The sequence below is a fragment of the Chanodichthys erythropterus genome, chromosome 12, assembly GCF_024489055.1.
Source record: "Chanodichthys erythropterus isolate Z2021 chromosome 12, ASM2448905v1, whole genome shotgun sequence".
NCBI classification, from domain to species: domain Eukaryota; kingdom Metazoa; phylum Chordata; class Actinopteri; order Cypriniformes; family Xenocyprididae; genus Chanodichthys; species Chanodichthys erythropterus.
Genome location: NC_090232.1, coordinates 11,961,294 through 11,978,992, shown reverse-complemented (window position 1 = coordinate 11,978,992; position 17,699 = coordinate 11,961,294). Strand labels below are relative to the sequence as shown.

Sequence of the window (17,699 nt, the reverse complement as noted above, 5' to 3'; positions counted from 1 at the left end):
TCTCCTTATTAAACAGTCAAAGGCCTCAGTTTAACTATAAGACCAACTATCTTTCAATACACACACTTTCATAATTTTTACTAAATCCCATTAAAGGGTTAGTTCACCCAAAAATGAAAATTATGTCATTTATTACTCACCCTCATGTCGTTCTACACCCGTAAGGCCTTCTTCATCTTCTGAACACAAATAAAGTTATTTTTGATGAAATCCGATGGCTCAGTGAGGCCTGCATAGACAGCAATGCCACTGACCTTCTCAAGATCCAGAAAGGTACTCAAAACATATTTAAATCAGTTCATGTGAGTACAGTGGTTCAATCTTAATATCTGTAAAGCGACGAGAAAACGTTTTGTGTGGCAATAAAAATAAAAATAACGACTTTTGAAAGTCATGGCCGATTTCAAAACACTGCTTCGAATCTTTTGTTTCGACTCAGTGATTCGGAACGCCAAAGTCACGTGATTTCAGCAGTATGGCATTTTGACACGCGATTCGAATCACTGAGTTAAAACAAAAGATTCGAAGGCATTGCTGTATATAGAGGCCTCACTGAGCCATCGGATTTCATCAAAAATAACTTAATTTGTGTTCAGAAGATGAAGAAGGCCTTACGGGTGTAGAACAACATGAGGGTGAGTAATAAATTACATTATTTTCATTTTTGGGTGAACTTACCCTTTAAGAAATTCTCAATTTTGCAGGTGTTTATAATAAATAACTACATTTTCATTAAGAGAAGTGAATAAACGTTAAAAACGATCATTTTGAAGCATTTAGATGCCCTCAATGCGAACCAATAACTCCCATCTGACCTTCAAATATAATTAAATGCAGATAAGTGTGCACAAAAGAGAAAATAAGCGCTTTTTACGAAAGCTCGCTTCTTATGAACACAACTGTTGCAGGTCAAACGTTTTGAATAACACTTGGAGTTCCGCTTGGGGGCGGCTGGCAACTGAAAACCAACAACTGCTCTCGCGGACATTCCTATCGCGCGGCGAACAGCAGCTGAGCGCGCGTGTCTGTCACTGTCGCTGCTGCCATGGCGACCCCGTAAACAAACCCACAAACTGTCAGCTCGAGCTAATGCCTCTGGCGGGTGAAGTTTCAGGAGCTCACGGAAAAGTTACCTCGCACGCTGGCATCGGGTCAAACGACCCTCTGCCAGCTGTGTAAATCAAACGGGCCCCACAACAACTATCTGTTTCTGTTGAAGATTTAAGGCCTTTTGAGGTCAACAGCGCCACACGAGGGTGTGAGAAAGGGTACGTGATGTAGTACATCTAATCTGCGAGGGAATAATGACCACCCTCATAAAACCTGAAGAGTAATCTCTCAGGAGGACTAATGCCAAAAATGAGCGTGGACACATTAAATTAGCTTACTTATTAAATATCTGCCATTTATACACATTCAAATTGAATCAAATTCTTTTTGTTTTATGACTTTCACATATTGGTTTCCTCATTGTTATAAGTGGTAGCAATTGCTATCTTAAAGATCAATTTCATATTTTTGACTTAAAAAAAAAAAAAACAGTTCATTTAGATGTTACCATATAAAGTACATTTTACCTGACAAATTTTTTTTTTATTTACCCTAAAATCACATGACTTTCATATATTTCCCTCTAAAGTGTATTGTTGAGTACATACAGTATTTAACATTCAATTATCAACCTATAACAGAGCATCCAAAGACTTAACTGCCCTTACAAAGGCAGCTGAGAGAGCCAATAGATTCCTCCAATGTTACTCGTGTACTATTAACATCACTGGAACTAGACGTATACATGATTTTAATAGTGCAATGACGTGCATGTTCCACTAAATGAAGAGTCATTCAAATACTCAGTTTACTCAGAAAAACTTTCTAAATACTCTTCAGCATACCAAGAATGTATCATAAATAAGCACTATAATGACTAAGTATTATATATCAAATAAGTATTATAATTTATTAAGCAGGTTGTGATGTCCTTATTTGTGTTCTGATTTAATAATAGATCTAATACTTCTACATAAAGATAATTGTTTTTAAGTAGTAGCAAGTCACATGATGGAATAGTATGTTTAGTTGATTTTTTTTTACCCTATTATATGAAAGTGACATCACCTTTATGGAATTAATTTATAATAAAGATATTTATCACTGACAAAAATAACAATGCGCTCCTTCTAAAATTGGTACATAGATTGGCCTGCAGATCCATATACCTTTAATATAATATCAATTTAACAAAAAAGACAAAAAGAAAATGAACAGGGAGGACAGATGATAGAAAAGAAGGGTAAAACAGAACAAAAGCAAATGGAGAATACTGTGGAGGCAAAATACCATAAGATAGCAACATGCCTGCACTGCAAATTGAGGTAATTGAGACCATAGTGAATTACTTCTTAAATGTACAAGTTTTCAGTTTGATTATAACAGCATGATTATCATTATACACTGACACTATACAGATCTCCCCAATGATCCATCCAGTGTTGGGAAAAGTTACTTTTAAAAGTAATGGATTACAATAATGTGTTACTCCCTAAAAAGGTAACTAATCATGTTACTTTTGCATTACTTTTCATTTGGACTGGGCTGTTTGTTTTTATAATAACAAAACCTTATATTTTTGGCAAATGCAAAGGCCCTTTCACACCAAAAGTGAAACGAGTAAGCCTCAGTCTGAAGGAAATGCATATTTACGCCTGTACAGTAGAGGGCGCAGCTCAAACAAACCTTTCAGCTATGCTGCCATTCTGGAATACAGAACAAAAGGATGCATGAAAAGATGTAAATGAGTACACATATGGTCACATTTAGTCTGGAACTAGAATAACCATCATGTTTACACAGCGCACACAACGCCTCTGCACTCTCGATTTCTCTCAACATGGGGAAAATGGGAAAACAGTAACTTGTGTTACTTATTTGAAAAAGTAACTCAGATATTTTGTTGTAAATTTAAAAGTAATGTGTTACTTTACTAGTTACTTGAAAAAAGTAATCTGATTACATAACTCACGTTATTGTAATGCATTACCCCAAACACTGGCTATAACCATAATTTTCATCACAGTAAGAGGAAACAGACATAGTTTGTTCTGTCTCTCCTTCACGCACACAACACGGACACCAAACACTACGTTTCTTTCTCCATCTCAGTTTCTCTCTCTTTCACACAAGCCATGCTTTACTCAATCAGAACTTGCTACTACCTACTACAGGTAGGTAAAAAGGAGTCCATACATACAAATGTAAAAATACAAACACTTTATACAGTGTAATGAAAATTGAAAGAGCAACATTTTCCCTTAATTGTGCAGTGCTTCAAGAAGGCTGGATGGGCAAAAAAAAAAAAGTTGCCTCAAAAAGTCTACAGACTACATAAACAGCAAATGTTACATACTGTAAGTTTGTAAAAACTGCTTCAAAATGTGTCATCTTTAGCTTTTGAACATTGCAAAAGTCACAGATCAGGAGGCAACACCAGGAATTGATGAAGACAGATGTGGGAAACTGTGAAACATGTCTGAGGAATTTTTTTTTTTTTTTTTTGATGAAGTGGGAGGAGGACAAACTCCGACAGACAGACAGACCATCCTGAGAAAGAAAAAGAGAGAACAGACTAATCAATGGAACAATAAATATCAAGGATTAATTATATTAATCTAGTAGTTTACACTTATTTGGGTGTTCAACTTTGCACACTTTCAGTCCTACAGACTTGAAAATGAAATAAAAACTATTCCTATTAAATTTAATTTGTCTACTAACAATATCCAACAGTGATCATACATTCTCAATTCATACATTTATTGTTTAAAAAATACTGTATTGCGAAATTAAAATGAACCCAAAGTAAGTTGGAAATGAACATTAATGTTCAATGAATAATTATTAAACAATAAACATTTATTAAATTGCTTATTAATAAATTTATATTAATAAACATTCACCTTTTGTCTATTATTGTTGTCTCTAATTGCATTTGGTTTTTAATTTCCCAACTATTTTGGGTTCATTTTAGCCATATAGCAATTTTTAAACAATAGTTGGTTTAAATAAAACTACCCAGCAGGTTGGGCAAACTTTTAACCCAACCGCTGGGTTTGTCCATTTTCAACCCAACTTGGGTTGTTTTTAACCCAGCATTTTTTAGAGTGTAATAAATACTCACATTTTGATTATTATTGTTGCCTCTAGTAATTATCTGTCGTTTTTTTAATTTCCAACCTATTTTGGATTAATTTTAAGCCATCTATATTGTCATTTTTAAACAATAGTTGGGTTAAATAAAACTGCCCAGCACGTCGGGCAAACATTTAACCCAACAGCTGGGTTAAAACAACCCATTCACTGGGTTGTTTTTAACCCAGCATTTTTTAGAGTGTATATTTTTTGTCTGAACCAACAAATGTTAATCTTAAATTTTGTATAGAATTTAGTAGCATCTGTGATGGAACTGACATTTTCCCAATAAACATACTCCTTTCTGAGGCTAATTTATATTAGCTAGAATTGTATGTAACCAAGACAGTAATTAATATTTTACTTTTTTTTCTTTTCTCTTTTTTGCATAATTTGACAAAAATGCAGCTAGATTGGAAATAACACACACTTAAATCTTTTAAAATAATATATTAACCTTGATTTTTCTATTTTATAGAAATTTCATTCCAAAAAAATGGAAAAACTTGTTAGTTGTGATGAAAATGACTCTTAATGCTGTTTTTAATGCAACCTCCTAGACACAAAGGTGTTCATTAATGAAAAAACACCCATAGATGAAATGCTATCATCACGTTATATATACATCATGCAGCATAATGCAAATGGAATGCCACAAAACCAAAGATGAGAGTAATTCTGAATGAGAATATTAGATATGCAGTCAATGAACATATTGCTTTCATCATTACAGCCAGTAATGCAGCAAACTGTAGAATCTCTAAAGTTCACATAGGAAGGTCCCTCTCACTCTGTCTCTCTCTATAAAAAGGTTTGACCCTGCTGCAGCTAGTTGGTCCTCTGATCGGCCCCAGCAGCTGTCATCCTACTGCCTCAGCACAACAAATACTTTACTCGCCTACTGACCTTTCCACACACACAGACATGCAGCTACACACGCTCCAGCTCACACTCACACATGCATACTGTCAAGTGCCAGCAATAGTTGCCAGTGTTTGGTATTTCTATGATTTTGTCGATGTGCATCGTAAGAAAAACTTGATGAAGTGTAACAGTTAAAGGTGCCCTAGAATTAAAAATTTAATTTACCTCGGCATAGTTAAATAACAATAGTTCAGTACATGGAAATGACATACAGTGAGTCTCAAACTCCATTGTTTCCTCCTTCTTATATAAATCTCATTCGTTTAAAAGACGTTACGTAACAGTCGGGATCATTAATATGCATGGCCCCAAAATTTGCATATCTCAGCTCATGTTCAGTGCATTAGACAAGGGCAGCCAGTATTAACGTCTGGATGTGCACAGCTGAATCATCAGATTAGGTAAGCAAGCAAGAACAATAGCGAAAAATGGCAGATGGAGCAATAATAACTGACATGATCCATGATTACATGATATTTTTAGTGATATTTGTAAACTGTCTTTCTAAATGTTTCGTTAGCATGTTGCTAATGTACTGTTAAATGTGGTTAAAGTTACCATCGTTTCTTACTGTATTTACAGAGACAAGAGAGCCGTCATTATTTTCATTTTTAAACACTTGCAGTCTGTATAATTCATAAACACAACTTCATTCTTTATAAATCTCTCCAACAGTGTAGCATTAGCCGTTAGCTACGGAGCACAGCCTCAAACTCATTCAGAATCAAATGCAAACATCCAAATAAATACAATACTCGCATAATCCGATGTATGCATGCAGCATGCATGACGAACACTTTGTAAAGATCCATTTTCAGGGTTATATTAGCTGTGTGAACTTTGTTTATGCACTGACAGAGTCGAGAGCTCGGGAGGGGGCAGGGAGGGCGAGCAATTAAAGGGGCAGCAGCCTGAATCGGCGCATTTCTAATTATGCCCCAAAATAGGCAGTTAAAAAAATAATTTAAAAAAGATCTATGGGGTATTTTGAGCTGAAACTTCAGACACAATCAGGGGACACCTTAGACTTATCTTACATCTTGTAAAAATAACGTTTGATGGCACCTTTAACAAAATTATGTCAACACTGACACATACAGTATTACCATTTGCAAAATCTTTGTGACATTCCCTTTCTGACTGTATGAGACATAAATCAAGCTCATGTAAAAGTCATGCAACTGGCTCAATGCGAGTCTTGGTTCCTCTCAAGATTTCTTCCTCACCTTACCTAAACAAGTTTTTCACTTGCCACTGGCCTTTAATTTGCTTACTACCACTATCCTTCGTCAAGCTGCTTTGATTCAAAGGGAAAAATTCAATGGAATGTTTTCCTGGTGATAATGCAGATGTCAATAAACCATACAGACATACTGAAACCATTAAAAACATAAAATCTTGAACACATAAAAAAACATCTAACAAGACTCATCTTTTCATTAATATTCATGCCCAAGCACATACATTAATATTTCAGACAGTAAAATTCATTCACAATCACTTTTTCACACAATATTGCTACACAAATCTCTTTTATCTGTCCATATATGTATAATAAATGGGCCAAGCCCAAAATAGCTAAGCACTAAGCTTTTAATTGTCTTATTGGTCAGGAAATTTGTAAAATTGAAGCAAATGCACTACTTAAAAAGCAAATGCCCTCTCAGAAAAACATCAAAGACCAAATTATCTTTTTAGCAGAATATGGGAAGGTGTGTGGAGTGATGGATCACAATGAAACCTGAGTGGCATGGTGATGCTCTAGAGTGGTGTCTTTGAAAATCTGATGAGAAATATAATACTAAATGCATCTCTACCACAGTGAAGCATGGAGGAAGAGGTGTCATTGTGTGGGGAGACTTTTTAGCTGCTACTGGTGAGCTACTTCAAAGTCATTAAATGCTTTGGAGTACAGGAGAATATTACAGAATGGCTTGCTTCCCACAAATGAAAATTTATCTAAAGAGATGTTCAGATGTTATTTTTCAACAAGACAATGCTCCTGCCCAAATTGCAAAGAAACAAGTCCATCAGGCTCATGTTTTGGCCTGCTCAGAGTCCAGGGGCCTGTACCATGAAGCTGGATTAGCTGGCTAGCCAAGTAAGTTTCAGATTAGTTTGCGCCAATCCTGGGTTTTAGGTACCATGAAAGTAACTTGACTTTTAGCGGTGTTCATCAACATAGTAACTTGCGCTGCATAGCTAACCTGCTGAGCTAAATTCTCAAACTGAAATTGGACCAATCAGATGTGAGAAAAGTGACACTGACACACCCAACACAATAAAGTCACTCCCCCAGTTTCTCTTCCTCCAAATTAAAGGGCACTATATATAGTAAAAACCAATATTTAACGATGAAATTGTCTGATTCTAATGATAATTACTTAGAATATTACTCATAATTATATGATCTGTATTTGTATTAATCTATTACACACACGCATGTTTAGTTTAAAAGTTGTTATTAAGCATTTAGTTTCAATGCATATTAATATATATAGACCATATGTAATTTAAATAAGGTGTAAATATTAAATATGACTACATGTGACCTTGTATGTTTGAGTCTATATCGCTATATATTATCAAATATATAAACTAACTTCACAACTTTCACTTGCACCTATAGAGAAAGATCATTTTATTTGTCCTTGTTCACAGACAAGTATTTTCCATTATGCGTTTAAATTCAGCAAAGGAGTTTTAAATCATGCTGGCTCTCTCGCGAGAAGTGAATCATAGTTTCTCTCTGCTGCAAGGCATGTGATTGGCTGTTCACAATTGATGTCACTCATTCAAGTGCACTCGCTCTATGGACTCAGGATCAAAGCCTGAGTTGACAGAGAAAGTTGATGATCAGCATCATGGTACCAACAAAGCCGGATTGGAGTGGTTTGGTTTTGTCAACTCGAAACTAATCCTACAACCCTGAGTTTGTTCAACTTCCATCATGGTACAGGACCCTGATTTGAGCCCTATGGTGAATATTTGATCTTACATTAAACTCAAACTAAATGGGAGATATTTTTCAAATACTCATGAACTGCTTAAAGCCATTAACATCGAGTGGAACAACACTGACTCTTCTTCCTGTAAAAAGCTGCTTGCAAGTTAACACACATGGTTTAAAGATTTAAAAAACAAAAACAAAGGGGAAGGCTATTCATAAAGTTAATTTATCTACAATATTTGTGCAATTCTTAATTTCCTGACCAATGATTTGTGATTAAAATGACCATTAAAAGACTAAATTTTTAATGGTTGAAAAATTGAGTCTCAATTTTTTTTTTTTTTTTTTTTGCCCAGGAGTGTGTTTGTGTACATGTTAATATATACTGCTAATTTCTTACTATTAAATATTAAGCAATCTTCACTGTAAGGAGTTAAACAATTAAACTGGGATTGGTTAGGATTTAATACAAATCCATTGTATTTGGAAAAACCTACACTACACTTGAAAATGTATGAATTTAAGTGCAACTAAATATAAAAATGCATTTTAGAATCACATTTATTTATCTGGTCCCAATGTGATTTTTTAGCCTGACTACGTCAGACTTCCTACTTCCGCTCAATTTCATTTCGCTTCTGTATTCAGTCTGAGACAGCGTCAGAGCTTTCTGTTTACCACCGGTCTGGAAACAGCCGGGCCAATCAACGAACAGAGGGCGGGCTGAGAGCCGTGACGTAGATGCTAAGCGCCGAGTTTTACATTGTAGGTTATAGAAATCGAAAACCGAAACGACCGCGGAAATGGGAAACGAGACACGGGATGCAATTCGCTCTGTTATGGAGAACATTCAACTCTTTTTCAAACTGAAGCCAGAACAAGAAGAGTGTTTGATAAACATTTGTTTTATCATGTGTTTACAACAGGTTTACAGTGGAAGTTCAATCATAGATTTGAGTTCAATGCATGATGTCTGTGCTTCGATGCGGCTGTACAGGCACATAACATACGTCATAACTAAACGTATCTGATTGGCTTACGGGTAACCAATGATTTTAAACTTCAGACAAGCGCCCCCTGGCGAGAGAGAAAACACTTCTCTATTATGCCATTCCAGACTCTGTCTACGAAGCAAAGTGAAGTAGCAGAGTCTGGCATTACCAGGCTAGTGATTTTTAGTAAATGAAGTCAATTCCTATGGTGTAGTTTATCACATTACCTATGAACATCCACTTATGTTTAACAATTAGAAAGTTTCCAAATACTTTGTCTTTTTAACAGCAAATTAATTATTTTATAATTTAAAACTTATTTTTGTAAAAACATTTTGCTACTTTTTGTCTTAATTTTCAACATCATATTGTTTAGCATTTTAGACTTTTGGTAAAATGTTTTGCTTAGAAATCTTCCGAGAAAGCAATATTTATTTTAAATAAGTGCTATTTTATTTGATATTTTGTTGCATGACTGAAAGACATTGATTAATTTTTTTTTATGTGCACATACACACAGTCATGCAGTGGTTACTTACCTTCCGTTATCGATGCTCCACCACAAAGCTCATGGTTGTGCCGTCAAAGGAGGGAGGAGCAACAATACGGGCACCTTGCTGGGATGTAATACTGATGACAGGTTTGGTGGTGGTACTGCTGGGTACTGTGGTGCCTGGAGGCATCATATACATGCTGCCCGTCTCGACCGCATCCTCTGCCTCTGAGCAGGTGGATGAGCGGGACTGAGGGGCCGGGTGCGGGTGAGGTGGCAGCAGGGTCGAGGGGTAGACCAAGTAGGTAGGAGGATAGGCTGCCGCAGGACCGAGGGTGACCGGCGAAACTGACACAGGCACTGGGGTGAGTGATAAAGGAATGTCCAAGTACTGACCACTCTCAGGATGGTAAAACCGCTGGGCGGCTGGCTGCATAGGCACGGGCGTGTCCACTAAGTAGTACTGGCCTGTGGTGGGGTCCAGCAGCAGCTTGCGCTGGATGTGAGGAGGTGGGAGGTCTGTGGGGGGCGTGAGGCAGAGTAGCTGGGGTTGAGCGGCAGGTACAGCCGGCAGGGGCACGGCGTGGTGATATATCATAGCAGTCGGACTTTCAGGGGACCAAGACTCCATTACAATAGGTGAGCGTTGCAGGGGCTGATGGGAAGGTTTTAAGGGTTTTGAATCTGAAGCGTGAGCTTTAACGGGGATTGTTAGGTAATTGTCAGAGTCTGGCTGCTGGTGCTCTTTTTGGTGCTCTTTCTGGTGCTTTTCCTCCCTTTTTGATTTAGAAGGACAGATTTTAAGCGACAAAGGTGCTTTATGAGATTTAAACGTATAGTTTCTGCTAGAAAACATTTGTTGAGCGCTATCATTCACTGTGTTTATACGGTTAGGTGCTTTGAGGTTACTGCCTAGATTAAATACGCACTTGTCACTGAAAGACTCTGTCCTGTGGGCTACTAACTTCGCCGTGTCTTCTTGACCGTGAGAACTTGTTGGCATACACACTTTATCCTCGTCAACACCAGCACTCGAGGTTGCAGTCAACTTTTCAGCGTCCGCTTTCCCAAATTCGTTTTCAAAATCCGTTTTGGTCGTGACTCCTTGCTCCTCCCGTGTGATGAGCGACAGCACGTGGCTGTCGGTGATTGGTCGCGGCGCTTGCGTTTTTCGCTTCCATTCGTTCCTATCAAAAACATATAGTTGCTCCATAGTTTTCACAGCTGCCTTTAACTTTTCAAGCGCTATTTGATTTGAAACCTTAGACTCTGGTTTCTTCTCGCTGCTGTCTGTTGCCTTTTCTGATTTTTGTTTTGTCGCTTTAGCGTCGATTTTTAAGCTAAACTCAGGCTGTTCAGTCAGAGGCTGCTTAGCGCATGGCACTCTGGGTGCGCCGCGCACGCTTTCACTTTTAGTAGCCCACTCAGAGGAGAGATTTAGGGATAATCTTGATGTTTCAGCCACCCTCTCACCCTTATTAACAGGCTCGGAGGGTTTTGTGGCATTGTTTGTGTTCACAGACTGGCATTTTATTACCATTGGTGTGGGAAATGTCTTTTTGTCAGGTCCCCTATTAACAGGTTTGCTCTCCTCTCGTAATGCTGCGGATGCTGTGCCTGAGGAACCGCAAGCATTTTCTAGTGCTACAAACCGATATGAGCTTTTAACCAACTTGCGCACATCCCTAACCTGATGAATAGGAGTCTGGAACTTACATTTACTGTCTCTAATATCCCTTACCATAAAATGGGGTACTTTGTCTGATATGGTCAACGAATGGCTTTTCGATTCGCTTGTCACCTTTTTAGCATTGGCATTGTGATGGATGTTAGGTGTTAACAAACTAGTGATATTGAACTGTTTGTTTTTGTTTTCTTTGACACTTCGAAGGTGTATTTTGATTTCGGGCACTTTTTGACACTGTGAGGTTTGGTCTGTGTCCGCAGAGCACTGGAGCTGGCCAGAGCTCAGTTTTCCACACCCTCCCCCATCTGACTCTGCAAGATCTCCAGTCACTTTCAGATTATGTAATGAAAGCCCAGCAGCTTCCTTTTCCTTAGGCATAAGCTGCGAGCTAGGGACATACAAGTGAGACATCTTAATCATCTTACTACTCTCGCCCTCATCACTTTCACTGCTTTCCATCACAGGTCTAACTGAGGTGTCTGGCAGCGTCTCCTCCTCCTGAGATTCTCCATCACCTTGTGCTTCCTGCTCTCCATCTTTCCAGGTTTTGAAAGCACTTTTTTGGCTGGGGGTCAAAGGAGTCTTTAGTGGTTCACTTGGGTCTAATTTAGAGGTCATTTCTGGGTCACAGGGTGACTCAGTGAGTTCAGCAGCATGGGAACTCGGATTCTCTTGTAGCTGGTCTGTTGCATCCCCAAGTTCCTCCTGTGAGTGCCCTGATGCAGTTTCTGAAGTCTGTCTTTGTAAGCTCTTCACAGTCTCTTTACAATCCTTAGAGTGAGGGCACACTGATGACACAGGATACGTATCGCTTATTTCACCTCTTTCCATTTTACGCTCTTGCTCAAACTGCATTTTCTTGGAAATTACATTTTTCAAAATACTGGAAGCGAAGATGGCTTTCTTGTGGGCATCTTCCAAGGTTTCACCGAGCGGACTTTCTGCTTCACACCCCGCCTTGGTTGGCGTAGTGCCCGTAACATCAGCTGTGGAACGTGACATTATGGCATTCAGTGCGCGTTTCGCGCGCCTCTCGCGCGCAGGTATCCCTGATCCGACATTACAGCTGAAGTTCAAGGTTTCAGTCAGTGTGATTGTTTCACCCGGTTTGCTTCGTATTTCTATTTTCTTAGACGCCTGCTGAGAGTTCAAGTTATTTTTCAGCGACACTATTTTAGTTTGAGGACTAGGCGTATTGGTTTGAACCACATCTTTTGTCGTTGCACACTCGGCGCTTTTGTTTGCCTCAAAAACAGGCGTAGAGTTCTTGTGCGCCTCACGTGTTAAATTGCCGTAATTTAAGTCGACGAAAGTGGACCATTTGTTAATACTCAGTCCGTGCTCTGACACCGAGGACTCACTCGAGCTGCTTAAATTTATGGCATCAAAGTAAGGACAAGCCAAACTCCGAAAGGAACGCGCGGTGAGATTACGCACCTCTTTATCCGCGTCATCCAGTTCGCTGACGGAACTGGACGCGCCACTGGAATATTCGTTAATGTCTTTTCCCCTCAGTTTGCTCGCGAGGTGTTGGCGACCCGGAGGTGGGATAAAGTAGCGGTCAAACAGGGTCTCGCTTTTGGAGTCAGAGCTTCTGAATGAATAATGACTCCGCTCACCTGCACGTCTGCTGTGAAAGCGGACATTCCTCTGACCTAAAACACTGGCAGGGTCGTTGATCGCGCGCGAAGACGTTTTGATTGACAGGTGAATATGTCCAGACGAATTTCCATGCTGCCCGCCGCCTTCATCCGAGCTGGCACATTTATCGGATTCGCAAAGTTCACTTTCGGTGCTGACCAGAGCACCTGTGGCGGAAAGCTTCGCTGCGCGTGAAGCGGGCGGAACTTTATTGCTCTTGGACTTGCTTTGGATTCTTCCGAGAGTTGTCTCGTCGCTGTCAAATGATGCGTAGTCAACAAATGAATATACCAGATTATCATCCTCGAAATCCCAGCAGGATCCTCGACCAAACTCGTAATCCACATCGTGATCTAACTCCGTTAGCTGAATCTCGTGCGTCGTTATATAGTGTGACTCTACGTCCGCTGCGCTCGTGCTGTCCTTTGATTCGCAGCGGCTGTTCAAGTACATGTCGGTGTATTGTAACTCCTCTGTTTCATACGACGCAGAGTTTGGATTCTCGGTTTTGACATCCATTCCCGAGTCCACATAATCTTCTATTAGCGGAACGCGCTCTCCATAAAGCGTCTCAGAATGGCACTTTCCCTCGTGACATTCTTTCGATAAACTTTTGTCTGCATTTCCATTCTCCTCTCGCTCCCCGGGACTCTTAACCCCGGGGATGGATGCATCGCCTTTACATTTAAATATTGCCAGCTGGTTCCCTTCACCCGTGAAAGTGACTTTTACAGTCTTTGTGCTGTCTGACTTCATGTCCGATGGATTGCCCAGGTCTACATAATTCGTTTCGCGGTGGTCGCCACTGTCGCAGTGTTCTTTCGTGTCTGCCAGCGGCTTTTTGAACGGTCCGGTGTCCTCTCTGCTCGCGATGGCCGTTTGAAGTGTCTCCATCTGTTCTTAACGGCGTACCGCACGGAGATCAGTGGTGTTGCCTCTGACACCGGACCGTAGTAAGGTTTGTGCGTGTGTGTGTGAGTGACTGAATGTGCGCGAGGGGCAAGTGACAAGTGAGCGAGGGAGACACTACGACGACGATAGAGGGAGGGGAAAGAGAGAGAGAGAGAGAGAGAGAGAGAGAGAGAGAGAGACATGCACAGTCTCACTCCACAGGTATGACCCTCTTACCGCTAATCATATGTAATGATAATGACGCAAGTCTAAATGATGACTATTAAATTGTGCCAGTCAGTGTCATGTTATGGGGTAAGTTGAGCTATTAGTGTAGGCTACTAGCAATGTGAGCAATTTACATTTTAATAAAAAAATATGAAAAAAAAACAACAACAACAACAACAGTAGGCTATATGAAAAAATGCATTATCCCATATTTGCTCACACAGTGTCTATAACGATGTCAATATCCATAAACCAGTTATAAGAAGGATTTATGAACTTAATGTAGGCCTATTTATTTTAATATTTTAAGTAGTAATTAAATTTAATTAATAAATTACTGATTGAAAATAATTAAATACAAATAAATAATATTAAAGAAGATACAATTACAATCTTCAGGACTGAGGGGAAATGTATCAAATGTTATGCTACTTCATTTGTTGGAAAAACCTTGATAATTGTCTTTGATAGGTAGGATTTTTTTTTAACAGTGACCCTTCAAATTATTCAAAGAAATTGTGTTCCCATACACGTTTCATAGTAAGTTTTATACTATTAAAGGGTTAGTTCACCCAAAAATGAAAATTCTGTCATTAATTACTCACCCTCATGTTGTCCCTCACCTGTAAGACCTTCGTTCATCTTTGGAAAACAAATTAAGATATTTTTGATAAAATCCGATGGCTCAGTGAGGCCTGCATTGCCAGCAAGATCATTAACACTTTCAGATGCCCAGAAAGCTACTAAAGACATAATTAAAACAGTTCATGTTGTTCAACCTTAATGTAAAATAACAACTTTATGACAATAGGTGCGTCCCAATTCACATACTTATACTTATAAACATCATAGAATAGTGCATAAATAGTGTGAGTAGTGCGTTTACGCAGAAAATTCCAAAAAGAAAAAGTGCACCCGGATGATGCACTAATTAACGGAAAAAAATGAAGTGTGCAATATTGGACACTTCATGCAACTGTCGCAGCTTTAATTACGTAGCGGAGGGGGAGGGATTATCGGAGTCCTTTGTTAAATGACAAAATAACTATATACATGGATGAGTACATAGTGGATAAGTACATAGTGTATAAGTGCATGTATAGTGTGTCATTTGGGACGCAACTAATATCCAGTGTTGGGCGATTTCAAAACACTTCTTCATGAAGCTTCAAAGCTTTGCAAATCTTTTGTTTCGATTAATTGGTTCAGAGCGCGTATCAAACTGACAAAATCACGCCCCCCAGTGGTGAACCATTGAAATTTCGAAACACTTATGTGGTAAGGAAGCCTCATTTACTAAAATCATGTGACTTTGGTGCTCCGAATCACTGATTTGAAACAAAAGATTCGTAAAGCTTCGAAGCAGTGTCACTAGATATTGTTTAATAAAGTCGTTATTTTGATTTTTTTTGGTGCATAAAAATATTCTCATCACTTCATAACATTAAGGTTGAACCACTGTAGTCACATGAACTGTTTTAAATGTGTCTTTAGTAGCTTTCTGGGCATTGAAAGTGTTAATTGTCTTGCTGGCAATGCAGGCCTCACTGAGCCATCGGATTTTATCAAAAATATCTTAATGTGTGTTTTGAAGATGAACGAAGGTCTTACAGGTGTGGAACAACATAAGAGTGAGTAATAAACGACACAATGTTCATTTTTGGGTGAACTAACCCTTTAAGATATATATGTAAAAACAGGAACTATGACTATTATTTCAAACACTGGCACAACTTACCCCGAAGCAGCAGACACATTTACCATTTTGGGGAAAATTTTTCATATAATAATCCATAGCTAACCTTAAGCCATAAAACTACATGGTTTGATGCATTGGAAATTTACTCGACTGGCATGTTTGAAATGTATTTTTTATTCAGAGAAAGTTTATTTTGACAGGCAAAAACAGTAGCATCAAAAAAATTTTCATCAGTTTCTGATTTCATGTGCATCTCCCAGTAGGCAGCTGTATAGAATGAGTCCTTAATAAATATTAATTCAGATGACAAAAAAAATCCCAGGCAGTTTCCTAGATCGAGGGGATGACACATCTTACCCCGTTCTCCACTACACTACACAGGTATTATTAGACATCATGTCATAGCCCTCAAAGCTTAGAGCAAAACACTATGCTCAGAAGAGCCACGGGTCTATTGTGGGCGCACGCCTCCTAGAAGCACATAACCGCACACATAACGCGGGTATAGAAACATTTGTTGTCAACTGAATGTTATCAATGTCCGCCTCTGGCCCACGACAGCTGCATGCCCGTATTAGAGCCAGTGCCTGCTGCCAACCGTACAGAAGGCAAGTTGGCTCTGGGAAAGAGACATGAGAACCACAACCCGACAAAGAAAGAGAGAAAAGAACAACTGCAGAGGTGTGAGGGATATGACAGTCTGAAATCATGGCATCCAATAAGAAAGAGATGCAGTTTTTTTACAATAAATCTAAGATGGTGACATCCAGTCTAATAACAGCATATTTGCCTAGAATTTTTTTAACATTTTTCTATTTGCCTGATTTTTAAAAATGCAACGTGAGAGGAGTCAGTTAAATTCTGAAACTTTGGTAACACTTTAAAATAACTTGTGAAAGACCGGGGCTAGATGTCACATGGGGAAGGTCTCAAGAACTGTATGTCAGTAAATAAATTTCCCAGTCAAAGAGTGGTAATTTTGTATGGTAGTTAGAAACACAAAATGACCAGAAAATATCCTGATTTAGGTGGTTGATCATTTTTTAATTGGATGTAAATTAAACTAAAATGTCTGTTTAATCATTTTTTTGTAACATAATACATTTTTGTAAAATTTAAGGTAGCAAGTGAAAATCCACAATAAATCCATACTGAAATAGACTACTGCTTAGAGGACTACTACAGAGTTTTTGGACAAAAACAATGTAAATGTTCAATATCTTACCTTATAAGCTGCCATGACTAAGGGATATAGCAAGAAATTGCAATAGCAAGAAATTGAAAATAAACCTACCCAAAGAAATATTCAGGAGTAAAAAATATGACAATAAATAATTTATCATTTTTTCAAACAGAAATGCAAACATTTTATTTATCCTGCATATTTATGTAGACTAGATAACACTTTACAATACCGTTTAATAGTTTTTTAAAGGTGCCCTAGAACTTTTTTTAAAAGATGTAATGTAAGTCTAAGGTGTCCCCTGAATGTGTCTGTGAAGTTTCAGCTCAAAATACCCCATAGATTTTTTTTAATTCATTTTTTTAACTGCCTATTTTGGGGCATAGTTAAAAATAAGCTGATTCAGGGTGTGCGGCCCCTTTAAATCGCATGCTCTCCGCCCCAGAGCTCAAAATGGATCTTTACAAAGTGTTCGTCATGCAGCATGTCTAATTGCGTAAGTAAAGTATTTATTTTGATGTTTACATTGATTCTGAATGAGTTTGAGGCTATGCTCCATGGCTAAAGCTAACATTACACACTGTTGGAGAGATTTATAAAGAATGAAGTTGTGTTTATGAATTATACAGACTGCAAGTGTTTAATAATGAAAATAGCGACGGCTCTTGTCTCCGTGAATACAGTAATAAACGATGGTAACTTTAACCACATTTAACAGTACATTAGCAACATGCTAATGAAACATTTAGAAAGACAATTTGCAAATAACATTAAAAATATCATGTTATCATGGATCATGTCAGTTATTATTGCTCCATCTGCC

At 38.4% G+C, this 17,699-nt stretch overlaps 1 protein-coding gene across 1 annotated transcript; it reads right to left on the bottom strand.

Moving 5' to 3' along the window:
• Positions 1-1,618: 1,618 nt before the first annotated feature.
• Positions 1,619-13,848, bottom strand: LOC137032809 (uncharacterized protein C4orf54-like). Its single transcript, XM_067404767.1, has 2 exons — positions 9,594-13,848; positions 1,619-3,600 (listed from the first exon to the last, which is right to left on the bottom strand). The coding sequence occupies exon 1, from the start codon at positions 13,767-13,769 to the stop codon at positions 9,600-9,602; it is 4,170 nt and encodes a 1,389-aa protein (XP_067260868.1). The 5' UTR covers positions 13,770-13,848; the 3' UTR covers positions 1,619-3,600; positions 9,594-9,599.
• Positions 13,849-17,699: the final 3,851 nt, after the last annotated feature.